The 13,317-nt window shown below is 67.4% G+C and overlaps 1 protein-coding gene across 7 annotated transcripts in view; it reads right to left on the bottom strand.

The window, feature by feature from the left end:
• Positions 1–13,317, bottom strand: part of RPS6KA2 (ribosomal protein S6 kinase A2) — a 131,485-nt gene that overhangs the window by 20,758 nt on the left and 97,410 nt on the right. For 5 of the 7 annotated variants that reach the window (XM_080664451.1, XM_080664452.1, XM_080664454.1 and 2 more), the window contains 5 exons: positions 11,832–11,948; positions 8,745–8,826; positions 6,106–6,216; positions 3,950–4,029; positions 632–738 (listed from right to left, as the gene is read on the bottom strand). In XM_080664451.1, the coding sequence (XP_080520577.1) occupies positions 632–738; positions 3,950–4,029; positions 6,106–6,216; positions 8,745–8,826; positions 11,832–11,948 (497 nt within the window). The remainder of the gene's footprint in view (positions 1–631; positions 739–3,949; positions 4,030–6,105; positions 6,217–8,744; positions 8,827–11,831; positions 11,949–13,317) is intronic. The other 2 variants (XM_080664453.1, XM_080664456.1) reach the window with 1 other exon arrangement.

Below are 13,317 nucleotides of genomic sequence, written 5' to 3'. Positions count from 1 at the left end.
GGGGCTCGGGGCTCCCAGCCGGGAACCCACCGGCTGCACTCGCTGGAGGAGGGGGCGCCTCGTTCACGGGGCGTTGTTCCCCCCGTGGGACACTCAGGTAGGGCCCGACGATGGTGTGACGGGTTATTCACCCCTGCAGTCAGCGACGCTGTGCTGTGCTGGCGTGACGTCAGAGGCCGTGAGGGGTGTGGGGCCAGCGGGGGAGGGCGTGCCACCCACCTGCCCACCTGACCCGAGGCCAGGGCCCTGGGCCCCGCCGGCCTCCCGGGACCAGGTCCGAGCGGCTGGGAACCCTGTGCAGTTCATCGCGAGCCCCACTGTGTCCGGACACCGTTCAGGGGCAGCAGGTGGAACTGCTCATCCCACCTGGATCCCCGCCTGGGCGGGTGCCAGCGTGAGGAAGCCCCGCCCACTCCCTGGGGTGCCAGCGTGAAGAAGCCCCCGCCCACTTCCTGGGGTGCCAGCGTTAGGAAGCCCCGCCCACTTCCTGGGGCGCCAGCGTGAGGAAGCCCCGCCCACTCCCTGGGGTGGCCTCACGTGGAAACTGAACCCTGAGCAGGGGCTGCAGGAGTGGGGGGGGGTAGGGGGGCTGTCAAGCAGGGGCGAGGCCTGCGCCCACGTGCCCACTCACTTCTCGGGCTTCAGGTCCCTGTAGATGATGCCCAGGCCGTGCAGGTGGTCCAGCGCCAGGGCCAGCTCCGCCAGGTAGAACTTGACGTCCTCCTCCGTGAACATCACCTGCGAGCAGAGAGCAGGGTGCCGGGTTGGCGGCTGGTCGTTTTGCAAACGCTGCCAAGGGGGCTGGCTCAGCCCCGCGAGGTCCGAGACCCCCTCCCCCTCGGCCCCCCGCGATGCCCTCTGGCGCGCACAGTGGAGACACGGGTCTGTTCATAGTTTCGGGTCAGGGCAGGCGAAGAGCGGTCCTGCCAAGCTGACGCCACCGCGCCCGGACCTCCTCTCCCGGGTCCTGGCCGCGGGCCACCAGCTCCCAGTCTCCCTGGGCTTATGTTCCGAAGGAGCTCCTGACCGGAACGGGAAGGCTCAACACACGGCCGCGCGCGAGTCTGGCGAGGAGCTGTGACATCACGCCTGGCACGCGCTTCTCCCCTCTCCTTGGCCACCTCCACGGATTCACACCCACGGGCGGCTGCTGCCTGCCCACAGGGCGATGGCTTCCACCCAGGACGACACACCATGGTGCAGGGTCAGCCGAGCGCCCCAAACCGGGGACAGGGGACACGTGGGTGTGGGGCCCACGGCTCGGGGCACCTGATTCAGGCTGGGAAATCTCACACACGTCAAGGTCATGGGGCCACCAGGACACTCCCCTGTCCCCGAGGGTGTCAGAGCAGCAGGTACTTGGCGTGGGTGCCTGTCAGGGAGCCAGAGCGATCCGGGGAACACTGTCCTCATTCGCCACGCGATCAAGGTCACCCACCGGAGCCCAGAGCGCCCTCTGAGGGCGACATGAGAAATCAGTTCAGTGTGTTTGGCGTAAGTGGGAGCTCAGCATGAGTGGGAGCGGCGTATGGCGGCTGGGACCAGATGTGACTGCCAAGCTCACACGGACGGACACCTCACTTCACACAGGGACCCCCCCTAGTGGGGCAGGGACCGTGCCCACAGCCTGGCGGGGACACCTGGTGCTGCCGCCCTCCCTTCAGCCGCTGGATCTCCCATTTCACCTTCCGCGTTTCCCCAGCTCCCAGTTTCTTTCCTAGCGGCCACCACATTCACGGGCTTCCTCATCGCCAGCTCCGAGGCCGCCCACTTCCCCTTCCCCTGACTCCACCCTGTACACCGAGCCAGGGCGTCTCACTCCTGCTCAGAGGGCACAGACTTCTCCGTGGGCCAGCTCTGCCGGCTTCGCACGTGGTGCCAGAGACAACACAGAGCGTCTCCACAGCGAGAAACACCTGCAGCAGTCTCTGCAGTGAAGGACCACACACCTCCTCCAGGAGGGACCACACACCTGCCCCAGGAGGGACCACGCACCTGCCCCAGAGGGACCACACACCTGCCCCAGGAGGGACCACACACCTCCTCCAGGAGGGACCACACACCTGCCCCAGGAGGGACCACACACCTCCTCCAGGAGGGACCACACACCTCCCTCCAGGAGGGACCGCGCACCTCCTCCAGGAGGGACCAGGCACCTCCTCCAGGAGGGACACGCACCTCCTCCACGAGGGACCGCGCACACTGCCCCAGGAGGGACCGCGCACCTCCTCCAGGAGGGACCGCGCACCTCCTCCACGAGGGACCGCGCACCTGCCCCAGGAGGGACCGCGCACCCTGCCCCAGGAGGGACCACACACCTCCTCCAGGAGGGACCACGCACCTGCCCCAGGAGGGACCACGCACCTCCTCCAGGAGGGACCACGCACCTCCTCCAGGAGGGACCGCGCACCTGCCCCAGGAGGGACCACGCAACCTCCTCCAGGAGGGACCACGCACCTGCCCCAGGAGGGACCGCGCACCTGCCCCAGGAGGGACCGCGCACCTCCTCCAGGAGGGGACCGCACACCTGCCCCAGGAGGGGACCGCACACCTGCCCCAGGAGGGACCGCGCACCTGCCCCAGGAGGGACCGCGCACCTGCCCCAGGAGGGACCCGCGCACCTCCTCCAGGAGGGACCGCGCACCTGCCCCAGGAGGACCGCGCACCTCCTCCAGGAGGGACCGCGCACCTCCTCCAGGAGGGACCGCGCACCTCCTCCAGGAGGGACCGCGCACCTGCCCCAGGAGGGACCGCGCACCTCCTCCAGGAGGGACCACGCACCTCCTCCACGAGGGACCGCGCACCTGCCCCAGGAGGGACCGCGCACCTCCTCCAGGAGGGACCGCGCACCTGCCCCAGGAGGGACCGCGCACCTCCTCCAGGAGGGACCACGCACCTGCCCCAGGAGGGACCGCGCACCTCCTCCAGGAGGGACCGCGCACCTGCCCCAGGAGGGACCGCGCACCTCCTCCAGGAGGGACCACGCACCTGCCCCAGGAGGGACCGCGCACCTCCTCCAGGAGGGACCACGCACCTCCTCCAGGAGGGACCGCGCACCTGCCCCAGGAGGGACCGCGCACCTCCTCCACCTCCAGGAGGGACCGCGCACCTGCCCCAGGAGGGACCGCGCACCTCCTCCAGGAGGGACCGCGCACCTCCTCCAGGAGGGACCGCGCACCTGCCCCAGGAGGGACCGCGCACCTCCTCCAGGAGGGACCACGCACCTGCCCCAGGAGGGACCGCGCACCTCCTCCAGGAGGGACCGCGCACCTGCCCCAGGAGGGACCACGCACCTGCCCCAGGAGGGACCACGCACCTGCCCCAGGAGGGACCGCGCACCTCCTCCAGGAGGGACCGCACACCTGCCCCAGGAGGGACCGCGCACCTGCCCCAGGAGGGACCGCGCACCTGCCCCAGGAGGGACCGCGCACCTGCCCCAGGAGGGACCGCGCACCTCCTCCAGGAGGGACCGCACACCTGCCCCAGGAGGGACCGCGCACCTGCCCCAGGAGGGACCGCGCACCTGCCCCAGGAGGGACCGCGCACCTCCTCCAGGAGGGACCGCACACCTGCCCCAGGAGGGACCGCGCACCTGCCCCAGGAGGGACCGCGCACCTCCTCCAGGAGGGACCGCGCACCTCCTCCAGGAGGGACCGCGCACCTGCCCCAGGAGGGACCACGCACCTGCCCCAGGAGGGACCTGCCCCAGGAGGCACCAGCACCAGGCTGGAAGGACGGCTGCTCTAGGAGGGCTTTTGCTAGAACTGGGTCTGACTCTGTAGCCTCAGGCTGAACTATACTGCAAGTAGCCCCTATGTCACCGTGCCATTGCCCGAGGGACCCCCAGGAAATGAAGGGAGAGAGCACACACCCTTCCCCTCTGGCTCTCCCTCCCGCTGTCCCTTGAGTCCCAGACAGAAAGGGGCGGCCCGACCGGCGGTGGGCTTACCTCCTTGGAGAGCCGGGTGAAGAGATCCCCTCCGCGCAGGAAGTCCAGGATCAGGTAGAGCTTCCCCTCCGTCTGGAAGGCTGTGAAGGGGAGAGCGAGCGTTCAGCTGTCTGGCCCTCGTGGTCCCTGGGGCGGACGCTGTGCCCTCGGGCTCAGTCTCTGCGGCTCAAAGGATCCTGTGCCGCGACCCTGTGACCTGGGCCACTTCACTCACGGAGCGGTGGGAGCCAGCGGCCGGGAGGACGTGGGGAGAGGCCGACATTAGCCAGCTCTCTGCTTCCGTCACTTTTTAGGGTCTGGATAGTTCTCTCTCCCTTCCCTCCTCCCTTCCTGCTCTCATCACAAGGGGACCGGGAGAGACAGCGGGAAAGGCACTTGCAGTCCCTGTGCTGTGCTGCTGCCAGTCAGGCTGGGCCTGGGGACAACGGGTCTCACTCTGCTGGGCGGGGGGGGGGGGGGGGGGGGGGAGGGAGAGGGAGGTGGGGACCACGGCTCTGACCACGTTGCGTGGAGCCTCCTTTCCTTCCCACGGAATTGCGTTCTCCCCAGCTCAGGGCTCGAGGGCACCCATCCTCCAGCCCCCGCTTTTCCGGCAGCGCAGCGACCAGCTGGGTGGCTATTCAGCACCATGGCAGTGGAGCGGGCGCTCCGGGTTTGAGCACAGCACCACGATGATGGGTGCACTGCTTGTGCTCAGCCACGGGCCACGGACATAGCTCTCCCACCCCTTAGCCAGGGTGCCCAGCCAATGGGCTGACTGTGCATGCAAGGGCCACGAGGGACTGGCCGGCCGGCCAGCAGGGCTCAGTGGCTGAGCGTCGACACGTGAACCAGGAGGTCACGGTTCGATTCCTGGTCAGAAGAGATAAAAAGGCAGAAAACTAAGTAACAGGAGGTGTGTGCCCCGCAGGTAAGTGGCCTTGGGCAAATTATTTGATCTGAGCCTCAGTTTTGTCTTCTGAAAAATGGAAATAATAACCTACTTGGCAGGGCTTGAAACAGGAGCCGCTTAAAATGCAGGAAGTGGTACCATCTCTGCTTTACGTAAACTACTGTGTCACAATGCTCTTTATTTTAAAACGACACAAAAATGTCATCGGTTCGCCCCCGTCTAGGTCAAGAGACTTTTTTTAACCACTTAATCAACGACAATAAACTATATATATATAAAAGCCAGTAGCTCTGACGCACACTGACCACCAGGGGGCAGACGCTCAATGCAGGAGTGGAAACATGGAACAGACTCACGAATCCTAGAGGGAAGCGGGGAGGGAGAGGGCGGGAAGAGATTAACCAAAGGTCTTATATGCATACTAGAGGCCTGGTGCATGGATTCGTGCACCGGTGGGGTCCCTCGGCCTGGCCTGCGGGGATCGGTCCGACACCAGCCTGAGGGGTCCCGGATTGCGAGAGGGCGCAGGCCAGGCCGAGGGACCCCACCGGTGCACGAATCCATGCACCGGGCCTCGAGTTTAAGAATAATGATGTACAGCCACCACACAGTAGGCCTTTGAGAGAAAAATAAGGCACTTGCTCCTTTTGAGAAAAAGAATGCCGAGGGACTTGAAGGGGGCAGGGTGACTCAGAAAGGGCAGGGTGACTCAGAAAGGGCAGGGAGGCTCAGAGGGGCAGGGTGGCTGGGGGAGGCAGGGTGGCTCAGAGGGGGCAGGATGGCTCGGAGGGGGCAGGGTGGCCCGGGGGGGCAGGGTGACTTGGAGGGGGCAGGGTGACTCAGGGGGGGCAGGGTGGCTCGGGGGGGGGCAGGGTGGCTCGGGGGGGAGCAGGGTGGCTCAGAAAGGGCAGGGTGGCTCGGGGGGGGCAGGGTGACTTGGAGGGGAGCAGGGTGGCTCGGGGGGGGGCAGGGTGGCTCGGGGGGGAGCAGGGTGGCTCGGGGGGGGGCAGGGTGGCTCGGGGGGGGCAGGGTGACTTGGAGGGGAGCAGGGTGGCTCAGAGGCGGCAGGGTGGCTGGGGGGGGCAGGGTGGCTCGGGGGGGGCAGGGTGGCTCAGGGGGGGCAGGGTGGCTCGGGGGGGAGCAGGGTGGCTTGGGGGGGCGCAGGGTGGTCCGGGGGCCCTCTCTGGCACTGGTCCTCCTCGGTGCCCGTTGGGGCGCTGCCCCGGGTCCCCCGGAAGCAGGTGGTTATTTATCCCGTGTTTACCGTAGTGCAGCTTCACGATGAAGGGGTGGTTCACCTCCGCCAAGATGTCTCTCTCCATCTTGGACCTGACGCGGTCCCGAACTGCGGGCAGAAAGGGCTCACACAGGCGGCCTGGCCCAGGGCCCGGCACGCACACTGAGCGAACGCGCCCACCGCTCGCCCAAGCATTCCACACGCACACTGGAGTGGCACTGGTGGGAGGATGACCAGTAGGCCCCACAGTCGCTGGTATTTGCGTTCTCTCTCTCTCTCTCTCTCTCTCTCTCTCTCTCTCTCTCCACACACACACACACACACACAAGCACGTTAGCCAGAAATCTGACTCTCACGGCTGACACCGTGACCCCCAGGCCCAGCACCTCCTGGGAATAAGGATGATCGATCGCCTACACAACCAACCGACAGCCACCCCAGGGCATTAGCGCTCATGCCATCAACTCACCGAACACCCCCTCCACCCAGATGCCAGTCCCCCATGTCACCGACAGCCGGTTTCCCGACCCAGGAGGCTCTCAAGTCCACACATCGTTGTCCTTCCTTCCTTCCTTCCTTCCTTCCTTCCTTCCTTCCTTCCTCCCTCCCTCCCTCCCTTTTCTTTCTTTCTTTCTTTCTCTTTCCTTCCCCCCCGCCTCTCTTTTTTTTGTGAACCTTCACCCAAGGATACTTTCCCATTGATTTTCAGAGAGAGTGGAAGGGAGAGGGAGAGACAGAGAGAAACATCCATGTGGGAGAGTCACATCGATGGGTTGCCTCCCGCACGCCCCCCCCCCCCCCCGACTGGGGCCAGGGATCAAGCCTGCGACCCGTCTTCGGTCACCGAGGTGGGTCCTCTTCTGGGGAAAGTCCCTGTCCTATCGGCCTGTCCTGCCCCCACGCCCTGGCCCCGTGACGTGACCCGGGAGGCGGGGTGGAGAGAAGGGGACACGCGCCCCTGCACCCCCTCGCCGTCCCCCTGCAGAGCGCGGCCTTCGGTGCCGGGTGAGAGACTCTAACCCTCCAGGACCGATGCCCTTGTCACCACGTTCAGATCCGCTTGGCACGTGACCAACGGGTTCAGTCACCGCCTGGTCGTGGGTGGAAACCGAAGGACACGTGAGCCCGGGGCCCATTCCCACTCCAGGGGCTGTCCAGCTACGGGAAAGGACAGGTCTGTGTCCACCCTGCGCCACCCACCATCAGCCAGGACCACAGAGCGTTCAAGCTGATGAGCATCGAGCCGTACAACGGCCGAGACGGTGCCTGGAGGCCGGGAACCTGTCTCATCAGCCGGCGAAGACAGCGCTCAGGGAGGGACAGGCCCGTGACAGAGCCGCTGAGACGTGATCTGTGAGACGGCACCCGGCAGACCCTACCGAACCCCCCAGACACGGGCCGGGGCGGCCGGACACAGGGAAGGCTTGCTCCCCGCAGGCCAGGTCCCCGCCCTGCCGCCCGCCCGCTGTGTGACGGCCACGCCCGGGGCCACCACCAGCTGGGCCGCGTGAGGACCGTCACACCAGGCGACGCCCTTGGAGACATCCGTGAGAATGGACCTGCGGGCACGGACACCCCGTGCACGTGTGTGGGGGGACACACGTGTCCCCATCTCTCGTCTGGACCTGTGCTCAGTGGCGGGTGGGCACTGGGGGCTGGGGACCAGGCGTGGGCCCGGGCGTCTAACCGTCCCTGCGACCACAAAGGGTCACAAAGCGGCCAAGAGCCACGTGTGTGTGAAGCCGAGCGACCCACACGCAGCGTGCCACCTGCCGGCCTCCCGCTCGAGGCTCTGTGCCACGCGTGCATGTGCGGACACGCGTGGAAGGAGGGTGTCGATGCCACGTGGCACATCCTCCGGAAATGAGTGATACGGGTACTGGAAGTGTCACACTGCTTATCGGTCAGAGCCACGTGTCCGGTGTCCTCCATGAGGGCGCTCTCCCAAAGCACGGGGCACTGCCGGAGGCGACGTGAGCAGAGCAGGGACCCCCCGAGCCCCCCCCGATCCTCCGAGCCCCCCCCCGACCCTCCGAGCCCCCCTGACCCTCCGAGCTCCCCAACCCTCCGAGCCCCCCTGACCCTCCGAGCCCCCCTGACCCTCCGAGCCCCCCAACCCTCCGAGCCCCCCTGACCTTCCGAGTCCCCCGACCCTCCGAGCCCCTGACCCTCCAAGCCCCCCCTGAGACCCTCCGAGCCCCCCCGAGACCCTCCGAGCCCCCCTGACCCTCCGAGCCCCCTGACCCTCCGAGCCCCCCGACCCTCCGAGCCCCCCCTGACCCTCCGAGCCCCCCTGACCCTCTGAGCCCCCCTGACCTTCCGAGCCCCCTGACCCTCCAAGCCCCCCTGACCCTCCGAGCCCCCCGAGCCCCTCTGAGGCCCCCGAGCCCCTCCAAGCCCCCCCCGAGACCCTAGGAGCCCCCCGAGACCCTCCGAGCCCCCCGAGCCCCTCCGAGCGCCCCCTGACCCTCTGAGCCCCCCTGACCCTCTGAGCCCCCCGAGCCCCTCTGAGCCCCCTGAGCCCCCCCTTGAGACCCTCCGAGCCCCCCCCAAACCCTCTGTGCCCCCAAAGACCCTCAGAGCCCCCAAGCCCCTCTGAGACCCTCTGAGCCCCCGAGACCCTCCGAGCCCCTCTGAGCCCCCACCCGAGCCCCCCGAGTCCCCACCTTTCAGCGTGGCCTTCTTCAGCACCTTCATGGCGTACAGCTGCCCGGCGTCCGGCCCCACGGCCTTGCGCACCAGGAACACCTGCGGAGAGACGGGACGTGACCGGCCGCGCGTCCTTCCCCCGTGTCCGACCGGACGGGGACACGGGACGGGGACACTGGATGGGGACACCGGACGGGGACACGGGACGGGGACACCGGAGTCCGCGGCGCGGTGGGAAAAGCAGAGGCGCTGCAGGGAAGGTGTGAGCGCCCGGGGTCTCCGGCAGCGGGAGGCGCTCCCTGGCTCCCACGGTTCTGCGGCGACGTGTGCGGTGACGTGTGTGCGTGTCCGGAGGAGAATCCGTGTTGTTTCTGGTGTTGGACCCTCCCGCTAAGCATTTCATGTCAGAGGAATGCACCTCCTTTCAAACACGGAAACCGACACCCACCGTTCCCTGTGAGCACCTCGGGCCCATGGGGAGGGCGCCCCGGGGTACTCTGGCGGCACAGAGCCTGCTCCCGGTTTGGTGCTTTCTTCACCAATCTCAGCTGGAGGCGCGTAAGCTCGCAGCCTGGTCTCCACGTGGGTCCCGTGGCGCACGTGGACGTGGAACGGCACTTTCTGCGGCATTTCAGACCCGCGGCAGGCTGACCGCCGTGTCACCCATGTTAGGGGTGGGGACAGCCATGTGTCACCCGTGTTAGGGGCGGGGACAGCCATGTGTCACCCGTGTTTGGGGCGGGGACAGCCACGTGTCACCCATGTTAGGGGCGGGAATAGCATGTGTCACCCATGTTAGGGGCGGGAACAGCATGTGTCACCCATGTTAGGGGTGGGGACAGCCATGTGTCACCCATGTTAGGGGTGGGGACAGCCGTGTGTCACCCGTGTTAGGGGCGGGGACAGCCGTGTGTCACCTGTATTAGGGGCGGGGACAGCCATGTGTCACCCGTGTTAGGAGTGGGGACAGCGTGTGTCAGCCGTGTTGGCGGGGGCACAGGGAGAGCGGGCATCGCCCTCTGGCAGAGTGCAGGGCTGGCACGAACACTGTGGTGGCTGCTTCCCTGCCGGGTGGCGGAGGGTGGCTCCCAGGACCGCCTGGGCGGGAAGCGCCCTGCTCCGTGGCTCCCACCACGGTGGGCTCCAGGGGGACAGACTCACGTGCCCCGTTCCAGGGAGACCGAGCCATCGGCCCCGACGGGAGGCACGACCTATTGGAAAGCCGGCGACGCAGAAGAGGCGGGAGCAAGGCTGGGAGGGCGCGGCCGGCGGCCCGGTCACTGGCGCGTGGGTGCTCGTGAGGGGCATCTGCGTGGAGCCAGGGGAGTGGAGCCCCCCATCGGGCCACACGGCCGGCCTGCGTTTCTGCCCTCCCCCCCCGCCCCCCGCTCAGGGCAGGAATCCACCCCGAAGTCCCGAAAGAAGCCGGAACGGACGGCCGCTCACAGCCGGCGTCAGGGCGACCACGACCCCCAAGGAAAGGCACGTGAAGACCCGGCCGGCGCCGCCACCGAGCACGCGGCCGGGGAGGGGCGGCTGGGGGTGGGTTTGCTCCTTCTCTGAACGTGGAGCCGTAGCCCACGGCGTGAACAGCGCTGGCGTGGCCGTGGCCGTGGCCGAATAGGGCCCAGCGGGGCCCCGTCTCCGGGAGGGAGGCGCTTTCCGCGTGACCGAAAGGTGAGGGAGGGGAACGGACCCTGTGGACGCACAGAGCATCGCAGGCAACTGCAGAAGGGCTCCCGTCCACGGAGTCCGCAGAACGGTCACGTCAAGTAGCTGCTACCCCGACTTCACAGGCGGGAAACGGGGCTTACAGCGGCGCAGGGGGTGGGACCCTGTCCGGCCGAGTGGCCCCCCTGAGGCACAGCCTCCTGTCTCTGTTCGCTGAGTCTCCTTCTTCCTAAGACGTTCGCTCCAGTCCGGCGGCCGCGCCCCGGGGCAGAGGCAGAGGCAGAGGCAGAGGCACAGCCGGCGGCCGTGAGGAGAGGGAGCGTGTGTGATGCTCGGGGGGTCGGTGCCACTCGGCACAGCTCTGTGGTGACCACACTCTGGCCGTGCCAGCGAGGTCACAGCTCTGACCCGCATGTGGGTTCCGGTCAGGAGGGACCGCCCAGGGCGGGCACCTGCGAACGGCACCCCCTCGGCCGGGGCTGCCTTCCCACATGTTCAGGGGCATCCCCACCCCCTTCCCCATCAGCAGACACCCAAGTGCTCACGTGCGAGGGGACCGGGCATGGGGCGAGGGGACCGGGCATGGGGGAAGGAGACCGGGCGTAGGGCGAGGGGACCGGGCGTGGGGAGAGGGGACCAGGCATGGGGGAAGGGGACCGGGCATGGGGGAAGGGGACCGGGCGTGGGGCGAGGGGACCGGGCGTGGGGCGAGGGGACCGGGCGTGGGGCGAGGGGACCGGGCGTGGGGGAAGGGGACCGGGCATGGGGCGAGGGGACCGGGCATGGGGCGAGGGGACCGGGCATGGGGCGAGGGGACCGGGCGTGGGGCGAGGGGACCGGGCGTGGGGGAAGGGGACCGGGCGTGGGGGAAGGGGACCGGGCGTGGGGGAAGGGAACCGGCCATGGGGCGAGGGGACCGGCCATGGGGCGAGGGGACCGGCCATGGGGGAAGGGGACCGGGCATGGGGGAAGGGGACCGGGCATGGGGCGAGGGGACCGGGCATGGGGGAAGGGGACCGGGCATGGGGGAAGGGGACCGGCCATGGGGCGAGGGGACCGGGCATGGGGGAAGGGGACCGGGCATGGGGGAAGGGGACCGGGCATGGGGGAAGGGAACTGGCCATGGGGCGAGGGGACCGGCCATGGGGCGAGGGGACCGGGCATGGGGGAAGGGGACCGGGCATGGGGGAAGGGGACCGGCCATGGGACGAGGGGACCGGGCATGGGGGAAGGGGACCGGCCATGGGGCGAGGGGACCATGGGGGAAGGGGACTGTCCATGGGGCGAGGGGACCGGGCATGGGGGAAGGGGACCGGCCATGGGGCGAGGGGACCATGGGGGAAGGGGACTGTCCATGGGGCGAGGGGACCGGGCATGGGGGAAGGGGACCGGGCAGTGCCCGGGACCCGCTCAGAGGCAGCGGAGGGACTCACCTTCCCGTAGGAGCCTTGTCCCAAGACCTTCAGCAGCTCAAACTGGGAGGGGTCGGCCTTCTCGCAGCCGTCCTTCACGTGGTGGCTGATGTCGATCTCCTTGACCACGCCCTCCTCCTGCAAGACAGGGGCCCGGTTAACACACACACACACACACACACACACACACACGTATACACACACACACACACCCATACACACACATGTACACACACATACACACATACACGCGCACGCGCACACACACACACACACACACACACACACACACACACACAGGTCTGGCAGCACCCGGCTCCGTCCCACCCGGAGCCACGGCCTCGGGCAGCTGTCACGTCGCAGCATCGGCAGCGAGTTCACCCAGCCCAGGGCGAGAGCGCCAGCAGGAAAAAGCAGCCGGATCTTTAAATTAAAACAGTGACAGAGCCCGGCCGCTGGCTCAGTGGTTGAGCATCGACCTCTGAACCAGGAGGTCACAGTTCGATTCCCAGTCAGGGCACAGGCCCGGGTTGCAGGCTCGAGCCCCAGTGTGTGTGGGGAGGAGGGAGGGGACGTGCAGGAGGCAGCCGATCCGTGATTCTCTCTCATTGTTGATGTTTCTCTCTCTCTCCCTCTCCCTTCTGCTCTGAAATCAATTTTACAAAACTGACAGAAACGCCTGGAAGTTTCCATCCGGAGCTTCCTGTCCAGACCTGAGTCACTTTACAAGTGAAGGGTTTGCTCTCAGCCCAACCTCAGTGACCGGAAACTAGAAAACCGGAGAGACTGTTTTCCTGACGTTGGAGCCTAACCCGTCCTCGAACGCACGTCTGTGCTTCTCCGAGGCCCCCAGTCTGCCCGTCCGTCCGTCTGCTGCTCACCTGGTGACAGGGGACGGTGACCGCGTGGCCTGGCCAGGCTCCAGCACCAGAGGCGGCGGCTGAGAGACCGACCGCACGCCATCCAACAAAAGGTCCCGCGGCTGCAGACACGGCGTTCTGGGCTCTCAGGACCCCCCCCCCCCGCCCCCCGGGTCTTTTACTCCTCAACTCGCCCTGAGAGCGGGCTTACCCCCACCCCGGTGACCCCAGGGGAGCGCTGGGACCGGCTGCTCCGGTATTTCAGTCCAAGAGCGAGTATTTTCAAAGGAAATCAGAGCAGCCATAATTTGCATCACAGTCCTCGGAAGGCTCCGGGATGTTTGAAAGAACCTGGCTTCTCGTGAGTTAAAGGTTTATTTTGCCTCCAGGTTGCAATAGCAATACCCTGAGGGGGAGGAGCCCCCCACCAGGCCCCGCCCCCAGGCCAGGCCCCGCCCCTGGCCTTTCCCAGTCCCAGCGGCCACAGGACACACCTGAAGGCCACTCTTCCAGGACCAGTGGCCCTCTGGCGACAGCCATGGCTTTTCTGTTCGTGAACACAGACAGCGACTCAGCGCCGGTGAGCCTGAGGCTGTGAGCCCGAGGCTGTGAGCAGGACACGGCTGGTCGCCACCTCGGCCCAGGTG

The sequence above is a fragment of the Plecotus auritus genome, assembly GCF_963455305.1.
Source record: "Plecotus auritus genome assembly, chromosome: 4".
NCBI classification, from domain to species: domain Eukaryota; kingdom Metazoa; phylum Chordata; class Mammalia; order Chiroptera; family Vespertilionidae; genus Plecotus; species Plecotus auritus.
Note: the sequence above shows the minus strand (reverse complement) of the source record. Positions and strands in the feature narration are given on the sequence as shown.